Raw genomic sequence first — 20,760 nt, forward strand, 5'->3', positions numbered from 1 at the left:
TACAGCTTTAATTCTACCCTTTAAAGAAAGCGATGAGTTGCCCCAAACCAAATCTGGAGAGCACAGGATTTAAATTTATAGACGTGGTCACATGTGGGCGAGAGGGGGAGCAGGGTTCTAGGCAAAGCTAGGACTTCTGACCATGCTCAGCTGAACCCAAGGCCACACCCCCAAGAGCTCAACCCCACTTTCTAACCAACAAGAGTGCCCCCCCCCCCCCCAGCTCTACTAAACCACCAACCAAACATACTCCCGCCTCTCTGCCATCTCCACTCCCCATCATTGGTTGCTCCCACACCCTTACAAGTTCCCTGAAGCCAGGCCTTGTTGGCTGCTGGCTTCTCTGCCCGTCAGTCTACTGAACCTAGCCAATAGGAATCCAGGCCATTCAGGAAAGGGTGGGGTACATTCCAGCAGGAAGCAGCAGCTGGGGGGGAGGGGTACGAGTTCATGCTACACATTCTGTGAATCAGCGCACATGGAAGGGAAGGGGAAATGGCCCAGGCCCTCCCATCCATCCACCGCTTGTGAACACACTACTACTCTCAACCATCACTGCTATTGCTGTAGAGCTACACACCATGACCCATAGTCTTATCTACCCAGTAAGCTACATGCAAGGCCTTTGCTGCTAAAGATCTCACTTTGCTTTGTCCCTCAATTCTTCTGACCCCTTCCCCCTATGAGGGGAGGAGGAGGGAGATCCCCATGTCATCTTTCAAGAAAACAAATAACTGCCTCGCTATATGCTAAGGACATGGGTGGATCTGGAACTGCAGTTAAGGGGCGTGCATAAGCAAAGCGAGGCCAGCATTACAAAACTGAGCTCGTCTGTAGCCATTTGATCAGTTGGTGAAATGGCTGAAATAAAAACTTATGAATTAAGCTTAAGATATTGGAGAAGGCCATCACTGCACAATTGTGCAACACAAAGTAAATTTTCATTTGGCTTTCTTTGCGTTTATGGAGCAGAAAATTAAACTGAACACTGAAAGCACATGTCGCAGCTAAACCTGTACAAAGACAAGTGGGGGTGGAAAGGAAAGTCACGTAAAGCTGCATGAAATTCCACGTGACCCAAGTGGGATTTAGAATTTTACAAATAATTCTTAGATATCTTTACGGCAATTTTAATCATTTTCAAAGTTGTCTCTTAAAAGACTTAAATACATTTAAAGCCATTATGAATAGATGTGTCCTCACAGATAAATTATAATTCAGGCAGAATAAATGGTGGAGACTGAATACACAGGAGTTTAACGCCATAAAATGAGGGAGAAGGGCATGCAGAAAACTGCCCAACACTCGCTGGATTTTCATTAATTAGATACCGACCATGAAATCTCTTCATGTTATAGCTCGCTATTTCAACTTATATACAGTATTTGAATGGCTGTGACAGCTTTTCTGCATGTCAACCTTTTAAAAAAGGAAAAGTTACCATTGAACTGCTTCAACTCAGTTTAAAATCCTCTGTAGAAATCTCCAATAAATTTACACAACCAAAGAGTTTCAAATGATCAAATTAAAAGATTCTCAAAATCTGTGGAGACAATTTTTGCCTAAAATGCAAAGGTTGACTTTAAGGCTTAAAATCCACATAATACCAAATAATTCAAAGTTTAAGTTCCCCATGTTGGAAGAGCTGTGCACATTTTTTTTTTCCCCTTTTTTTTTTTTTTTTTTTTTTTTTTTTTTAAATGGGAGAGCATGTTTTAAGAATGAATTTTGTAGGAAGTGTCGGACATCAGAAAATCAGTTTGTGAGCAACAGCCCAACAAGACTATACTTTTGCAAGTCACATTATCAGTATGAGCAATTCAGGGAAATTTGAGTCCGCTTTAAAAAAAAAAGGTAAGAAAATGACGTATGCTCCATCACAACCATGTCCTTAAATTTCACTGAAATTGAATAACCATTATGAGACTCGAAACCAGACAAACTATATTAATTTATTTGAAGGATCCCGCAAAGGCTTGCATTAAAGTGTAAAAATGCTGATTTTAATTAGTCCATTTGCATGCCACTGAAACTTATACCCGACTGTTATTTAAAATTCACCATTTTTAGACTTTTGGAAGACATGAATCTAAACAACTGCTGGAAAACAGACTCTTGCAAAATGTAAAGCAAAGATACATCACAAGAACATGTCACAACCTTTAATGACAACACTTTCGGATTCTTACCAAGGGGGGCACATCATGTGAAAAATCTTCAATAAGCAAATGTGATCTGTGTTGAAAGAACAATTAAGTCACATTGCACTCTAATTTTACCACAAGAACCAGCAACCTTAACAATCCCTTCGTTTTTACGCATCTCAAAGGTAGCCAAAACCCATGGGATTAATACTACAACAATTAAGCGCCATCAGGAGGACTTTGCTCTAAATAATCTTTTTCCAAACACTTGTCATGAGCTTCAAAGCGCCAGTGTCAATTAATATTGTACAAAATACAATTAAATCTTTGCCATCTTCAAACTCTCTACTCCAGAGACATCCTTTCTGATCCAACCTTCGGCCACCTTCCTGCCAACCCAAGCTGCAGCCCTGGTCAAATAAATCATCAAGTTCATGCTCAGTTGAAATCAAAAGGGAGGCAAGGCAACGCCAGTGGCCACCAAATAAGAGCCCAGTTGGGCTGCCCCATGACGGCCCACCCTTGAAATGGTTAGCAGCCCGTTAGCACTCACCTCCCACTGCATGTGAGGCGGGATGTTCCTGATCTGCAGCTTACAGCTCCTGGAGATACGAGGAAGAGGGTGGGGAAAGAAATTGTTGGGAGAGAAGAGGGGATAAAGACAATAGTCAATACAAAGAGCACTAGGATACAAATTATTTTTTTTATTTATTTATTTATTAACTGCACACATCTTGCTGCCATCCACACAGACAACACCTCTATTCCCCACTCAGGTGGACTGTGACACAAATTTACTTCTGTATTTAAAGTTAGTTGAGGGTGCTCAAAATCTGAATTAAGCTTTTATAAAATAAATAAAGGCCACACCGCCACGCCCTTCCTTCTCCAACATCAATTGTGTGACACAGAGCACAAAGAGTGAGATGGGGAAGAAAACCAGCACATTGAAGTGGAATTCAGAGCAGAAGCAAGAGGGACTGAAAATTGGAAAAAGATCCCATATTAGAGTTTGTCTACACACTTTGGGTAAAGCTTGTGCTCTGTAGTACTGAATTAAGATGCTTCAACCGCTGTATGGCTCAGGCCCACTCCTTTCAGCCCAAATAGACATTTGTCCAGGAGCAGCCAGCTGTTGTATCAAAAATTAGAGGGGGGGGTTCAACAGGCCTTCAGAAACAAACAGAAATCTTAGCTAGCTGGTTCACAAAAAAAACAAAACAAAAAAAAAAAAAAAGTCAAGTCACATGCTTTTTCACCGAGAACGTGCATACAGCTGAAGCAAGTGGAGACTAGCGGTTACAATGGTACTGCTGTGCTCTGTCACCAGAAACAAGTACAGAAATCCCCAATTCATTCCTTTAGCATTAGGATTCTCCATTTCATCAGTTTTGTGTACAACAGCACGAGTACAAAGGCTATCAATGGGAGAATTTCACAAGTGTCTGCCTGCATGTGGTGGTTGTATAAAAAGAAAAAAAAAAAGGTTTAAGTTAGGAAAGCACAGGCCACTCCAAAGTCCACTGCCTCCTAACACATAGACCTAAAGGAACAAAATGTACATATGAGTACAAGCTAAAGTACAAACACAAAGAATCAAACCTTGACCCAAACTGATTTCCATTATCTACACTCACACAACATATGCACACCTCATTCAAAGTTGTGATCAGCTATTTTTTGTAGCAAGTGTAAAATCCTTTAGTCACACTGCACACATTTTTCCTAAAGCTCAACTTCACTGAAGTGACACCTACTTGTACTGACTTCTTTACTGTTAATGGCTGTTTTGAAATCTAAAATGGACCTCAGAGGCCCCAATTAACCCTTTGTCATGATGTCAAATGAATACAAAAAAAATGTAAAGAATATGAAACAAAAAAATGTATTGTGTCATACAAAACAAAGTGCAGTGCATGTGTGCAACATGGACCACAATATTTGCAATTCCTTAGCATTGCCACTGCACATATTCAAGCTAACAGTTGCTCAATGTAACAAAATAGGACATTAGGAAACCACGAAATTCTAAATGGACAAATTGTAAAGAAAATTCCAAAATAACTTCCAACAGGAATTTCAACCCTTTCCGGCCCACTGTGCCATTCCTGGCTGATCCAGCCCCCTTCTCCCCACTCATTCTGTATGCCCTGCATTGCGGTGGGAACACCATGCGAAATGTGCAAATGCACAAAGTACTTCCAGTCGGATTAACCTATAGCTCCACACACACAGAAAGAAACACAGGGTATATGGTGAGGTGGGGGTTGTGGGTGGTATACATTCCTGGTCTCAGTCTTTGATTTGGGGAAGTGCGTGTATGTGTGGGGAGTGGTATGGACAGTGGGGGGTAGCCCTGTTTCAGGCAAGGGTAACAAGGGCCCTCTCTGCCCTGTGGGGGTGGGGCCCTGTTGCCATGGACACTGGCAAGTCCACTGACAGGAACATGTAGAGCAGGGTTAAAAGTGGGAGGGGATAGGATAGAGGGGAGGCCCAGGAGTTACTGGGGCTAGCTTATCATGTGATGGCCAGGAGGAGGCCAGTCTCCTTATTTACTTTCAAAATGGACATTCTACATATTTGTCCTCAGCCGCCTGGGTGAGACATATGGGCCTGCATAGCGGAGTCTTTGCATGCATTCACACACACAAGGGTTCACAAGTTAAGCAACAAGCACATCACCTGTATTCCATCTCCATTTCTTAATCACCCACACTGAAGAACTCGCTGCCCATCCACAGCCATTGACTACACAGAGGTACTGAATGACTGAACCTAGTCTCAGTTCCACCGTCTACTTCAGACCTTCCATACACACTGCACCCAAGAAGCAGAACTCATGATTGCATTTGGATAAGTTGAAATTATGTTGGATATCAATTAGAACCCAACTTTGTCTCATTGCACACAAATTATTATTTTTTTTTTTAAAGAACTTTTCCTTCAGTCCGACTGAATCATGGGGCCACATTCAAAGTTGGGCCTCCCAAGCCGTCTCCCCAAAACAGTTTTGTGTGTGTGTGTGTGTGTGTGCAGGTGGGGCCCCACATTGACCCCATGACCCAGAATTAATTTAAGAATCGAGCCACTTCTCTAAACAATCCATACCCAGTCTACACATTTTTGAAAATGGCTTTCATAACAAAAAAAAAAAAAAAATTAAAAAAAATAAAATAAAATAAAAAAAAAAAAAATCTATAAACAAATATAGAAACGAAGCCAAACAGACTCATACTTTACACCACCCACTGAAAAATACTAGGTTTAAAAACTTTATTTAAAAAAAAAAAAAAAGAAATTAGTCATACACCTTTGAACAGAATACATTTGGCCATTTCCTATTGCTCACATAAATGGAGCCACCCCTCATTCAGCCATACCATTTTCTCTCTTCTGTACTAGTGACACATGTGCAGAAGAAGATGATCAAACTGCCTTTCCTTGTACTCAATTTATCCTACGTGGTGAATAATTTCAACCAGGACATTCATTCTGTGCACACAGAAATGACTGTTGTGAAGGTGAGTTTGCCAGGTGGAAAAAAAAAAAAAAAAAATTAATTTAAATGGTCCAGCTACTCCAAAAAGTTAAACATTTTTGGTTGAATGAGGGACAGAAAAAGAAAAGTAGTAAAGGGAAAAAGGTACACTGTGGAGAGTAGGGTTTGAAAAGTATATACACTTAGATTGAGATGAATGCTCGACTTCTGCCCATTGAAAAATGTACACGCTTCTCACAGAATATGTAAAAATCACAAGACTACGCAATGAGTGGGTGTAAAAAAAAAAAAATCCATTTGCAAAAAAGTAGATGTGGAATGTAAATTAACAGCCATCTATAGACAATGGGATTTAAATTATGCCAATATTTCTGCATTTACCTTAAATAAAATGAATATTTTTAAAAAGTCACTACTGGCTGTAGCAGACTTATTTACGTGGCGTTTCTTAAAAAAAAAAAAGTCACAGCTATGTTCAATTCAGAGGAATGCAGCCTAAATTAAAATCTTCTGAGTGTATTTTGCCCGGAGAGAAACACCACACTCTTCGGCATGTCACTCTACACATTCCTATCTTTATGAACCCCACAATGTAGCCACCCCATCTTGATCCCCGTCTGCTTTGGCACTTCCCCTTCCTGATGAGTTCAAAGGTTAAGCTATGGTGATTGGCCAAGCCTCCATCTGAAATCTGCAGGGTTGGAATGCACAGAGGGGCCCCCCAGTGTACACGTCTGAGTCAGTACTGTTCTCAATGACTACGGTTATGTTCCATGTTGTACAGGGAGGGCACGTTTTACTCGTTTTCCTCCCCTTTTAAAGTATGGCTGAAACTCGACTCCGTTGCTGCCATAGCCAACACTACAGGCTGCAGTGAAAGACAGCGACGTCACAAATTTGTTCTGATGAGGAGCACTTTGAGGAAGGTGTTGAGATTTTACTGCAAAAAATTCATATTGACCTCTGCTGGTTCATTTATTCACGCTACAATGAAAAAAAAACAATCGCCCACCAGCTGCCACGAAAAGCTTTTATCATGTTCAAAAGGAAAATAAATCCCACGTCAACATCTCAAATTTTTAATCTTTATGCTCCATTTTATATATATACACACACACACACACACACATATAGGCTATATACATCCAAGCAGTTTCTAAATTAATTTGAGCCACGCTTAACAGCCTAAAAGTCGACGTCTTTCGCCATTGCTTTGATGTCAAATGTGGCACCATATTTTGAGTCAAATACCACTTTCCCGTACTGAGGCACGAAATATATTTTAATATATATAACACACCTTACAGATTATTGTACCTATAATCAATTAACCTTTAATTTAGTTAAAATAATGGACTGAAGGTGAGCAAATTGCCTCGTTGCAAATTACGCACGCAATGTCTTCAACTCCCTGCATTTCACGTCCGCAGCGCAGATTACACACACGCAGATAATTTATTTGACACCTTTTAGCACTGAAACAACCTCCCAGTTAGGTAAGTGGGGGTCTAACTTAAACAGCGAGGGTTTTCGTGACTTGGGCTCCAAGCCTCCCATTCCCTCGCGTTTGGGAGTCCATCTCATGCAAAGGCAGCACAATGTGCTGAGGAGGGCGGAAGCGCAGGGCAGGCAGGGAGAATGACGGGCAGATCCTTCTCAAATGGACGACTCCACAAGGCCTGTACGCCTCAAATCAAGCCTGCACCCACTCTTGACACATTTAAGCCTGCACACTCAGTAGTTTATCAGCCGCTCCGAGCTCGGCTATTAGGCGCTGTACGTATGCTAAGAACAACAATGATGGCTGTGCGAATGAGATATGTACGAGCATGTGCTAAATGAACTTAAACGTACACCAGCTTTAGCCCTCTACTGTCATGGCGAGTGGAGGGAGTAGGCTACAGTTCACCACCATACGCCCCTTATATTTGACCTAGAGCGTTCAGGAAGAAAACACTCCATTAACCAAACATGAGGTTTAAAAACAAAACAAAAAAACAACTCTACTAAATTAAACGCTAAACAGCAAAACCAAGCGCACACGTTCTCTTGAAAAAAAATGTATTTAAAAAAAAAAAAAAAAAAATGCTAATGTAGAAAATGGCTACATTGAGGTGGGGGGGGATGGAGCTCCCACAAGTTGAACCAAGACTAGTTAATAAAACTTGACCTACCTTTGACGTTTAGGGACCGAGTGCTCCACTTCGAGAACTTTCCCGTGAAGTTCAACTTTACCTACAACACAAAATACAATCATTTTATTTTTATGCTTATGACCTCTCACACAGGCCTCCTCGTGTTGTGTCAAATGTAAGGTTGGCGTTTACCGAGTTTGTAAACAGTGCTTTTAAACAAAAAAAAAAAAAAGGCAGACGTGAACATACCGGTGTGGATTTAAACATAAATCGTTCGGAGTGTGCGAGCCACAAATAGCACGAGGATACAACTGTGCCTGATGTTAGCCCAATTCGTAAAATTATAAAAGTTGGGCTAAATTGGTACGTGTTCCTTGTATGCAGACTTAACTTTAATTTATTAAACTCTGAGACGACATTAAACAAAACACACAAAAGCAAATTGTGGTGTGCTCAGTTAGCTGGCCTACATATAACCAACACAATTAAACCACCTGGTGTGTCAGGCGAAATGGCTTCACCATGTAGTGAGCTGTGGAAACAGGAGAGAGCCACTTTGAAACCTTAAGAGAGCAAATTTAAATTGAAACTGGAAACAAACAAACAAAAAAAAAAAGCAGCAGCAACACACTGCTCCCAATCGTACCAAAGTAAGCTCACAATAAGGTTCACTTCACGGCGTTCACAGCTTTGCTGCCTATCGCCCCGCTGCCCTGAACGGCACATACAATAAAGCCTTGGTATCCTCATGATTGTGTTTACTCGACCATTTAATCAAGCTACACACAGTGATATTACCTAGGCAGAATTTCACCCAAACCTACTGGAAGCCATTTGTCTGAACCCATAGTGTCAAAAGGCCAAGTAAAGGTTGTGTGAGAGAAAGAAACGCTGGATACACCCCCACCCTACAGGACTACATGCATTTCTCTTAGGGGCCCTGAAAGTAAGGCAATCTCGTCAATTGCAGCAGTTCTTGCGTATTTTTTAAAATACACTATTTTGGGAGCTTAAAATTTCTCACCTGAAAGAACATCGATGGCCCTCATTGCAGCCTTCTCGTCCGGGCAATCCACAAACGCATAGCCAGTTTTAACAAGAAATGGACCACTGTGCGGAATCTTCCACTGTTCAAAGATAGTTTCGAAGTCCTCCTCGCTCGCCTCTGCGCTCACGTTGCCAATGTACAGCTTATTCATGTTCTACGCGGAAAAGGGACAATCTTTGCGCTGAGGGAGAGACAGTTATTTGCTCTCACGGATGTGCAGAGTTTGGAGTAGCCCAAATCGCCTACTACTACGGAGTGGCTGTGGCGTGCTTCCCGGTCGTTCAAGCCACAGATAGATTTAAACTGGCAGCCTCACAGTGCGTTTGCGCTCCCTCGCCCCTCTGTCTATATCGCGCAATAAATAAATGCTCAATTATTAATCTCGTGTCTCCAAACGATGGCGGGCTGGGTGAAAAGGAGGAGAAACTACTTTGTGTCTTCCTCCAAACCCCTTGGCAAAGAGACAGAGAATGTCACACACGGTAAGGCTGGCGCCCGCCTCTAAGTCTGGAGCCTAGAAGAAGAAGAAGAAAGGGGAGGGAAAAAAATCCTCTGCTATTCCGGCTTTTTTGAATGAGCCACGTGTTCAAACTACAAATCAGCCCACACGTGAGGAATCCCAATTGCTCAATTAAGTGTTTGGGATTGGGGAAAATTGCACGGGAATCTGGGGTGGGGACAGCAAAGGGGAGTTAAGAAAAAAAGGACGGGAAGAGTGGATTGGTGATGGGGGGGGGACCTGGCGAGATATGTGCGTAAAGGGATTCCGTGAGAAACGAGTGTATCTTTACTAGAATCACATTCTTGTGCCTTTCTCTGCAAAGCCTTGATTCTCATTGGTCGGCTGAGAAATAGTAAAACGGCAGTGCGCTCACGCACGCCCATAGGAGGGAGACGCTGTTACTGCTGGGGCTGGAGCGCACGGCTGTAGGCTGAGTGCGCTGTACTGATGACACAGTTGAAAGAAAAGGGGGTGGGGCCATTCATATATGATGTTGCACTATATTGTTAAATTGCGTATTGGGCACATTTAATTTGAAATATTTTGCCAATTGGGAGGGCCCTGCACCGCTTCTTGGGCCCTTACGCAATGTGGCAGTGACACGTACTATCCACATGACGGCATCCATCTTCTCCACCAAGCGTGGAGCCATGCCCTCTCTGATCCACAGCTCAAAGTCCAACAGCGGGCCAAATTTACTCGTGGTTACACAAAAATAATATTTGAGAGGGTATCTTCGAGCAACGTGGATGCTATCACGCCACTTGTGTCCTTTCTGAATATATTTTCAGGCAGTTTGGGCGCAACGAGGAAGCCATATGGAGCGAGCACACATGGCGAGTCTCCTCTTCTTCTATACCTCCAGCATGGATTTGAATTTACTGAAGGAGGGAGGGGTCTTCCACACTAATCTGCCCCTAGCGTCCCATGTAAGGCATATAACTAATTCAGTCACGTGTGGACTACAAAACATTACACAACTGTCAATAGGATTTTTTGTAAATCACAAGGCGGGGTGAATTTTTCACGCGTAGGTCACTCTGTAATTGATGTTCGTGTTTAAAGGTCAAATTGGGACTAGAATCCATAGACCTACCTGTTGGTGGCGAAAGATTGAAATGGGGCCAGAGCAGACCTTGTGCGAGTTTTTTTTTTGTTGTTGTTGTTGTTGTTTTTTTAACAACAGAGGCCCCCTGAGGAATATGTGTGCAAAGGGTCACATTTATCACAGAATCTGAGCTGACAATTGACTTCTGTCCCTTAAAGTTTAGTCATTAATCAAACTAAAGTAGCTTATTTTACCCACCTCAATTGTATTTTTTTTTTTCAAAGGCACAACTTCTTTTTTACTTGTTTCTGCTAAGTTAACCTTTATTTAATGTTCTGTGGCACTGTTAGACCAGGTCAAATTCCTTACGTTGTACATTTTGCAAATAAAGAGATTCTGTTTCTGATATCTATCCTAAATATGGATGCAGTAACCCTCATCTTCATAGCAGTTGTAGCATTTTGGGGGGGGGGGGCTAGTTTGTAGTGCAGTTGAACTGCGCTGCATGACACAGAGTGGTGTTTCTGTTAAGTCAAACACTCTTGGTGAAGGTAAAATTAGGCCAGCAAAATATTGCAGCCATCTTTCAGCTGGCGACAGCCGTACAACAGTTGCCATCTGACCCAAATAAGTGCCTCTTTAAAACAGATTTAAGAGAAACTCAACTTTATCATGAACATAACACTTGCATAGAATATTTTAGATTTTGATAAAAACTGACCACTGGGATTTACCATAAATTTACCATATTCATGTTATCTGAGTTTGCGGAAGTGTGAGACATTGTTTACATGTGCTCAATACACAGAACTTAGTACTGGCAGTTGCTACTAGCATTATATGTTGGTATAAATGGGGACATTATACATTGCAAAAATGGTGCTATGGATAGGGTATGATTAAAATCAGCCAGAACTTGTTTTTTATATGGTTACTATAAGGAGTTACACAACATTAACTTTGACCTCATGGTCTTCTAAGCCAAATAGGTTGTTTGTTTGTTTTATTCCAGCGTCCATCCTAAAAGAGCTTTAGCTGTATCAGTTTGAAAAGTTTGGAAAAGTAAGTTTAGTTTAGGCTGTCGTTGCCTGCAGCCTTGCATCTGCCAGTACTGACAGATTTACTTTGAGTTGGGATGATCGTTTTGTGTCGCCGCTGTGTTTGCTAATGAACGGGTCTGTAGGTGTGCATGCTCATGTAAAGCAGGTTACAAAGAGAGTGTTAGTTTAGTGGGCCCTCCAGCCACTGGCTATGACTGGGGCCATGGCAGTTTCAGTGGGTTACTCCTCTGCTGCTGAGCAAACACACATAGCTCTCTGATTGGCCGTGCGCCCTGACCAATCAGAGAGCGGCAGACTTGTTCCGTACTTCTGCTGCTGGCTCGGCCTCAGCGCGCTCATTCATTGGCTCCCCAGTTCGACAATTCTATATGAATCAGCGCGCCAATTATACATTTCTCCCCAGGTTTCCTTTGCTCGGCTTTGTCATAAAGCAGAAAAATGTAACGAAACACGAAACGATTACCATATCCGAGGCGCTTTTTCTAACGGTTCTCAACATTTCAGGAAGTTTATGCTCGAGTTACATCTATGGGACACCCACACAGCTAGGTTAAGTGAAAAGAGAATAAAATATAGAGCTTAAAAAACTGCCCCAGAACAACTCCCTAACGACTTTTGGTTGTTTTCTAATTTTTCCGAAAGTTTCAATTCCTGAAAAGTTTCTTAATAACTTTTAAATCGGTGGGGAAATGAACATGTTCATTCTGCATGGACCTTTATGAGGAATTCACAGGGCTTGTGCGCTTTCCTTTGGCTTAGCTCGGTTTATACATTTTTTTTATTTACAACACAATTTATTTGACTCTCTTGATGGCCACCGCGAATGCTATAACGACACGCACTCGGAAGTGCTCGGTGTGAACCTCCTCTTGCCTGCTGAACTGTGTCTTAACAGATGGTGCTTTTTGTGTGGCTACTGGATGTATAGAGGCAGCAGCCATGTGAGTCCTCCGCCTGGCTCTGTCGGCTTAAATGAACTGATGCATGGCTGCAGTCTGACCCTCTCTGTGTGAGTGCGTGTGGTTGCTGGCTCTGCAGGAGGAGTTGTGAATGTATCGCTGAGGAATGTACAGAAAGTCTCCCCGCCCCCGAGGTTCAGGACTCCTCGCTATGGACAAATTCCATAGGGGGCAAACTGACATAAAGTTTCAGTGTAGACGGCACCCTATGTGGGAAGATTGGTGCGTTTAATATCAGTGCAGGGTGACCAAATCGACCTGTTTAAACACAGTGCTGGATAATTCCAGAAGGGAAGACCAAGAGAAGAGAGGGGAGGTAGATTGTTTAAGCTCAACGCATCTTATAGCCCAACTTTGAGCTGTTGTTGGCCTCATTCCAAGACATACGTCGCCAAGCGTCAGGCTCTTTCACAAACCCTATTAAGCTACAGTGAATCCAGGGATTCTGTTCTCCGGTGAGATTGCTTTATTGTTATTATTTTTTAAGTTTATTTCAATGATCGTTGGCGATTCCAATCTTTTCCAATGTTTTCTCTCCACTTGAGTTTTCACCATTAAACCCAGTGGCTGACCGCTTCGGACAGTCAGGAAACACAGGGGTGAACGCCATGTTGAGGAGAGCCTTCCAGCAACATTAACTGATGCAAACAATCTCGATGTTCATGCAACTATTTTTGGTCCAGACATATGTTTTCTATTCCCAGAGAGTGCTTTCATGCAGGCTCCAAAAAAAAAGTAGAGGTAGAGTGGGGGGAGGAGAAGAAAAAGTGAAGAGTGGACGTGTTTTCTCCTCAGATTCTGCTGTGGGATGACACCCTTCATCCCATCAGAAAATGGCGGTCTGTACCCTCAAAACACATGCCAAGGGATATTTCCTTTTTTTTTCTTTTCTTAAATTTGACGGCAAATAACGAGTTAAGACTGGCTGGAAAAACACTCAAAGAGCGAAACTATCCCAGCTTCTATTATCTTTTGATAATTGCAATGAGCCACGCGACTAGAGTATGTTTAGCTTTTCTAGTTTTCTCGTCACTAACACTTTTTTTTTGCTTCCTCTCACAAACGTACCTACAGTTCCAGGAATTACAGTTGGAAAAACTTAAATTAAGAATAGATACATAGTAACTGAAAAGATTAATTAAACGGGAGAATATTTTGGAATTAAATATCTGGTCTTATGTATTTTTTTTTTTTCACTTTTTGGTTGTTGTTTTTTTTTTTAAAAAAAAAAAAGCTATTAATGGCAGCCTAAAAACAATTACCGTCACATCATAGTGTTTGTTTCAGCTGGCAGGAGCTATGTATGTTAATAATTTTTTTGAAAGTATTTATTTAATAGCTTTTGATCTGGTTCAACTCCGTCCACACTTGTTTCCGTAGCATGGCGTGTGAAATCATTTATTACAAATCCTTGTTAGATTCCATTGTTTGGGTTTTTTTAACAGCTCAACACAAATGTGGTTCATTCCAATAAACATCTGCTGATTTGTGTGTTTTGGGTGAGTTGAAGATGGCTGCATTTTTTTTAGTTTTTTAGGGGGAGGGGGGTTCTTTTGGTCTTGTTGGTCATTTTTCTCGCTGAGATTTACGCCACACGCCTCTGCTGCACAGCAGTTTGATGAGAGTGTGCGTTTTTCACACAGACTCACATATAGATCTACAGATTGTCACACATTGCACCGCAATGCATTAGCATGTAGCTCTGTTCCCCTCTTGCAGGGGAACTTGCCCCTGTGGCCGCTGCTGTTGTTGTTTACTGGCTTCAGCTCCTTGATTGATTTGTTACAGCCTGATTTTTGTGGAGGGAAATTTCTCCCCCAAACGACACAAAAGCAATCAGCGTCTGCAAGTGTCCTGTTTCCTGAACTGAGTGAGAAGCAGCGTTTTTGTTGTGCTTCAGCTTTTTTTTTTTTTTCTTTTTTTTTCACACTTTGGCCCTTTCAAATTAGATTGTGTTAATTGTAAAATAAAGTGCACAATTTGCTATATTTGGAATGGTACTATTGTCTGTATTCTTTCTTAACAGGAAGGCAGCTGTTATTTACTTGTGAAGATTGAATGTTGAAGTGAAAATGTTGAACAGAGTCACGTGAACGTGAGGACTCTGGCACTGAATTCCAATTAAGAAACACAAATAATTTACATGTATTTTAATAGTGGATTTATTTATTTGTTTATTTATTTAAACCAGGAAGTCCTTTTTCATGTTATGGCAAAATAAATCAATTTCCCAAATGTTTGTTCCCAGAAATCCATTTGATGGTTTTCGAAATGTGCAAAACGTGAGTTTCATGATGCTTTCAAATGGACAGTGAATTGCCTTCCCACGTTGATGGAGGATAGCTCACAGTTTTAAGAGGGAAATTAGGTTAATTTTTGGAGCAAAAAATAGCAAGTGTTTGATTTTAATTTGGACAAATATCCTGCGAAACCTCCAAAATGATCGTTTTCAGAAAACAAATTCTGTTGGGTTAATAAATCCCAACTCTGTATCAACAGAAATTCAGATTAATGGGTGAGATAATCAGCACAGCACATGGGATATGTGCTTACTGCTCAGATATGTTAGAAGTAAGGAGGTGGGACATTTAGGCCTGCACCCCCTACCAGTTTTCCTGTTTTGAATTCATGAGCATAGATGCCTGCCAACCTCCAGGCGTTGTCCTGTTTGTTGCAAGTGTCTCTCTCCCTCTCACCTCCCCCGTTTTAATCTTCTAATCTGATCACAACTACACATTTAAAGCTACAGGTTGCACCTGGCGTACATCTTGGGTGTATTTGTTTGTAAATCTTTGAATTATAGAGTGAATATGAGAGAATTAATGGTAAATTCCTAAAATATAAATAAATAAACAGGTAAATTTGATTTAAAGAAAGAGAAGGCAATGATTTGGCCATGGCTCTTGTCGTTACACCCAACTTAAGTGAAGAAAGACATTGATCACAAAACAACTTAATATATAGCTGCTTAACCAGGGGAAGTGTCTGCATTTGCTTTCGTGTGCACATGCTTTCTACAATGAGAACTGATATGAAGCGCCAGCACCAGACTTCTTAACTTTAAGGAAATACAATTAGTGAAACGTTCGTTTCATCAGACATCTGCCAGGAAAATGTGTACGAACAAGTGTGTTGGAATTTAAATGGCCACACGATCCTTCAGGCATGTGCGTCCTGAAATACACTGTTCAATCTTTATTGAGAAAGGCCTTGAACTTTGACCCTTGTGCCCCCCAAGCTTGTTCTTACCTTGGAACCTTTAGTTATCTCTAAGTCTATAGCTGAATGCATAACCCAGAGGGGCCCCATCTTCATGTCAGCAGTGATTATTGACCCCATTTGAATGGAGAGCCTTATTACTGAGACCAAAGTCTACAGATAGAGAGCCCTTCATTCCTTCAGGTTTACTTTTATGATTAGCCACTCAAGATCCTGTTTGCTCCCAATTTGTATAAATACAACTTCTGGGACGAAGTGATTGATCATATTGTGATGTAATCTCCAAGGTGTTTTCTGTGACTTGTGACTCATGTTATCTTTTCATAGTACATACATAATGTACCTATGACCCTGGGGAGGTTGATGTGTAAAGACAATACATGGTTACATTGTTGTTGCATTTTAATGAGAACTGGTTTACAGAATATATTGTATTTCACATGAGAACACCCAATAAAACTTCGGTCAAACCTCTTGTGTGCGTTTTCATTTGTGTGGCCAGACTGGGGTAAATCTGAATGTGGTGTAGTTTAAAATAGCAACTGCAGCCAAACTACATCAAAACCGTGCGCACTTCGCTTGTCACACACAACACCTTGTTTTGTGAAACTCTTGTTTTCACACCTTACTTCCAGTATTAACCTACCCGTGCAACTACATCTCTAGTTCAATTTCATGCATATTAAGTCAGGAGGGGAAGAGAAAAAAAACTTCAATTTAAAGTTTTCATATATTTGTATTGTCACACAAAGAACCAGCAGAAACAAAACAAAACAAAAAAAGACATGAAATCAAAACTCCCAGCGAGCTCCTTGACTAAAAGAAAAGTGGCTGAATGTGAGCAGAGACCAACTTTCACTTCTGATTGCTGATAACACTTCATTTTACAGCCAGATTCACGTGCTACTTGACAGTTAAATGGAAGGTTAGTATTAAGCAACTGAGATAAATCCGTTATCCTCACTGTACATACTCAGAGTGCAGCCATAACTTCTTGGTAATGCTTGCAAAAAAAACAAGTGTCACCACTTGTGTTATATACACCAAATCTGACATTCTTTCCCCATCGTGAGGTTAAAGTGACAAATGCAACAATTTGATAACAGAAAAAGGCGATCCATGTTGCACAAAAAGAAGCGGGAAGGAAGTATGTAAAGGCTAACGAATGAAGAAAGAGCCGAGTTGTTTGCTCACACTCGACGTGGCAGCATCAAAAATGTCTCAATACTAAGACATTTATTGCATGTAAACGAGAACCACTTCAAACAACACGAGTTCTGCTGATAAAGTCATAACTGTTCAAATTGATCCCGCTGAAACATCTTGGAAGAATCGTACGTCAGCGACTGAAGAAAAGGTGAACTTCGAAAAAGAGGCGACTTAGTATCTTCCTGCAAAAAGAAAAAGGTAAAACTTGTATTAGTACAGAATTAAGATAGTGGAGCGCTAATGAGACCAATCAGCTTTCACTGGTAAGGTAAAAGCGTTTTATTTTTAAAATTAAGCAAGTTTCTCTTGACACTTACGTGGGCTGTCAGAGCGCGAGCGAGATCTGTATGGACTGCAGTAGGGTGATGGGGAGCATCTACGGGTGAAACATGACAAAAAAAAGAGAACTAAATTTGAGCGTACAATATTGACTTTGCTTTAACAAATTGTTACTCACCTATATTACTCACTCGTCGTATCTGTCGTAGCCACTGTCATAGTATGAGTCTCTCCTCTTGCTGCTGCTGCTGCTGCTGCTGCTGCCACTCCCACCTCCATTGCTGTAAGAATACAAAGACCCTGACTTCTGGGCTCTTCAAAAACAGTGCACCACATCAAAATGGATGTTAATTATAAATTTGGAACATGTTTAAAAAAATAAAAATAAAGCAAAACGGATGCTAAGTTAAATAATAAATAAACAAATCAATAAGTAAGGTTTCATGAAAGCCTTTTTTTCCCCCCTCCCCACTCCTGATGAATCAGATGTACAGTCAAGCATCACATGAATGTCAAGGTCCAATGCCACACAATGGGTCAAGGAAACAGTGAAGGTGTGATCTGACGTTAGTCTTGATCTTACTGAGTTGGTCGGCCCATATAGATTCCGGGTTTGGGGGTATGGGGACGCTTGGTAATGGAATAATCCACTCTGATGCGCCTCCCGTTCCAGCTCCACGCCATTGGCAAGCTCCATTGCCTGAGGGACACAGGCAGGAAAAGACTGAGATGCTTTCACATAATCGTGTGCTCTTCAGTAAAGAATCATTTCATTTCCAAAAACCCTGCAACAGTTCACGATGCAACCCGTTTGTTATAGGATGCATTGCTGCATGGTTAATGGAATATGAAGCAAGGCTGACATCTAGTGGCAAATGTATGCAATCACATCGAGATTAAGAAAATGAGGGGAGGGTGGGTCACAGACTAAATGTATTTGCCAAGGACCATGTCTGGATGTACACAATATTCCTTTAGATATATATTTGAGGGGAATATATTTTAAAATGCATCCACAAAACTTAACACTGCATATTCCTGTGCGTCCTCACTCTTAACTCTTGGGCAACAACACCAGATCATCTCATTCTAACCAGTATTTAAAGATTCCTTTCAATCTGAATACGGAAATAGCACCGGTATCGATAGTTTTACAAGACAATGACTGAAAATTACGAGGCATCCGATTAACAAATAAAAAAACTGAAATATTTTCCATACCACTTTGGAATCGTCAAGCCTCTCAAAGTAGACAAAGGCAAAGCCACGGAAGCAACCTGTGCGCTGGTCGTCCACCACGTTGACCCCAGCCAGAGGACCGTAGCTCGAAAACACCTCCTTCAGGTCGCACTCTGTCGTGTACACGCTCAAGCCGAACAACCCCACACATGTGCTCGGATCAGGGTTCGCCTGAAAAGGTCAACAATACCGAGTTGTTGGGGTGGTTACGCTAATGTACTCGCCTTATATTTTGCATACAAAAATCAATTAATTCATCAATCGATTCACAACTTTTATTCATTTATTTTTTTCAAATACGTACACTGGCTGTCTCAGGTCACTTTATCATTGCTTAGGGGAGGAAAAATACAACTTTGCTGCGCTAAACATGTGCTCTCACACATAACTGAGGTGGTTTTTGAGCAGCCACTGAAAATGTCATTTTTGTGCATTTCCACAATGAGGAAGCAGTTGGAACACTATCAAAATAACTTCTAAAATGGGTGTATATGACGGTTTTACGAACCCCTTAAAACTGTGTACATAAAGATGCCACAGGGGGAGATTAAAACGGACAACAAATGCACTTAATTTGCTCCGCGCTTATCCAAAGAATAACTCACTCCTGTTTAACGTTCTCATATGGACCTCTTAAAGCAGCAGTTAAGCTGCCAACATTGATCTGACACAAACTGCATTCTAACGTGGAGCTGCAAGCAAATGTCACCAGGTGGGAGCAAAGGAAATCAATTTCACCCTTGATTTAGAGTAAGTATACAAAGCAATGTTTTGCTTATGCGTGATGCCCTTCTTAAATTCTTTTTTTTAATAAAAAAAAAAAAAAACTCTTTTTTTTTTAAATTAAAGATCTCTCAAGTCTCCCATTGTTAAACTGAGTATTTCCCACATTTATTCCTCGCCGTCAAGGTTTTACAGACATCTTTGAAGAATATTAGATCAAAAGAAACACTGCCAAAACAAAGAGTAAGCTCCTAATAACTGAAAAGATGTGCGTTTGACGTATCTTTTTATCCATTATACAGCTTCGAAATGGAAGCTGGAACATAAGACTCACATGAAGACATAACATAGGGTCCACTTACCCTAATATCAGCACCACGCCCATGACTGTATGCTTCTTTTGTGAAGTTATGGCTCTGTTGATGTAATGAAAGGAGGGGAAAGTTAATCCAAGGGGTTATTAAATGTCATGCCACAGTGGATTCCCACAGTATTTAATACAAAATAAATAATCCATAAAAATAACAGAATTATTAAATCAGTCCCTCTTAACTCCTAAACTGTCCAATCAGACGACTGCTGCTAACACATTCCCAAAAATCAAATTCCAATTTATCTACATCTAAAGAAAAGAAAAGAAAAGAAAAGAAAAGGCATTTGCATGATAGTTGTGAAAGCACAGCAGCTTCAAGGGTACTCCTAATTATCATAATAGACCATTTGATGATACATCAAATATACTATTCTAAACGTCTTAGAAGTGTTCACTGATGACCTTTCATTCTGTTAAATCTGAGATGTTAATAGCGTCAGAGTTGATCCCTTACACATGTGCACATTGTTTAGTTTTCCTTTCACTTTCTTCAGATCTTATCAGACTCACCCTGCTGCCAGCGTGACGGCGCAGGTTTGACATGGGGGACGTGCTCAGGCTTCTCCTGCGGCAGTATCCTGGGCTGCAGGATCTAGAGTGGGACTTTCTCCCGTGGGAACCAGACCGAGAACGTGAGCGGCTACAGCGGCGACTTGAGTGTCGCCTGGAGTGTCGCTGAGACCTGAAGACAAGAGACGCTGAACTGTGTGGTACAGTAGGTGAGTGCATTTTAGATGATCAATGAAAAAAAAAAAAAAAAAAAAAAAAAAAAAACATTTTTTTTGGCTCTCTTTACTGAGTGGCATGCCCCTGACTGTAATCAGCCCCTGTTTGCTATGTAATTACAGTATCATGAGAACCAATTAAAAATTACAACATACCTACATTTTGAGCTGGACTCTGAACATTCAAATGAGAGCCGGAGGTGCACTCTGACTCGATCAGAGCTGGACTCCCGTGATCCGATTTAGACGGGGAGCGTGACCCCTATTGACACAGCAGCATGTTAGCAACTGTCTCATGACCAAGCCCATTTATTTATTTACAAAGCAACACAATCCAGCACGGATTGTTGAAATGTGGTAGAGCAGATTTCATACATACAGTACATGTATCTAGAAAAAAAGCCCAGTTTATTTACGGGGGGGGGGTTTTACAAACATGCACTATTACATTACACAAAGGGAGCATGGTAGAGAAAAGACATTTATGAAATAAACAGTATGTTTACTTAACCTACAAAACACATTCAATCTTCCAGATTCTTTACTCGCTACAGCCTTCTTTCAGGATCTATATCTTTCTTCATTTGTCATTTTTTA

At 41.1% G+C, this 20,760-nt stretch overlaps 2 protein-coding genes across 2 annotated transcripts; both read right to left on the reverse strand.

Moving 5' to 3' along the window:
• Nucleotides 1-2,217: 2,217 nt before the first annotated feature.
• On the reverse strand, nt 2,218-9,322 carry igf2bp3 (insulin-like growth factor 2 mRNA binding protein 3). Its single transcript, XM_075450351.1, has 4 exons — nt 8,803-9,322; nt 7,818-7,878; nt 2,698-2,746; nt 2,218-2,235 (listed from the first exon to the last, which is right to left on the reverse strand). Exons 1-4 carry the CDS (start codon nt 8,975-8,977, stop codon nt 2,218-2,220), a joined length of 303 nt encoding a protein of 100 aa, XP_075306466.1. The 5' UTR covers nt 8,978-9,322.
• A 7,009-nt stretch (nt 9,323-16,331) lies between these two features.
• tra2a (transformer 2 alpha homolog) lies at nt 16,332-20,422 on the reverse strand. Its single transcript, XM_075449403.1, is given in 9 exon segments — nt 16,332-17,006; nt 17,142-17,200; nt 17,295-17,384; nt 17,687-17,769; nt 17,771-17,803; nt 18,325-18,513; nt 19,428-19,481; nt 19,949-20,120; nt 20,324-20,422. Coding segments are annotated over 9 exon segments (714 nt in total). The 5' UTR covers nt 20,347-20,422; the 3' UTR covers nt 16,332-16,995.
• Between the last annotated feature and the right edge of the window lie 338 nt (nt 20,423-20,760).

This window comes from Odontesthes bonariensis, chromosome 18 (assembly GCF_027942865.1).
Source record: "Odontesthes bonariensis isolate fOdoBon6 chromosome 18, fOdoBon6.hap1, whole genome shotgun sequence".
NCBI lineage: Eukaryota > Metazoa > Chordata > Actinopteri > Atheriniformes > Atherinopsidae > Odontesthes > Odontesthes bonariensis.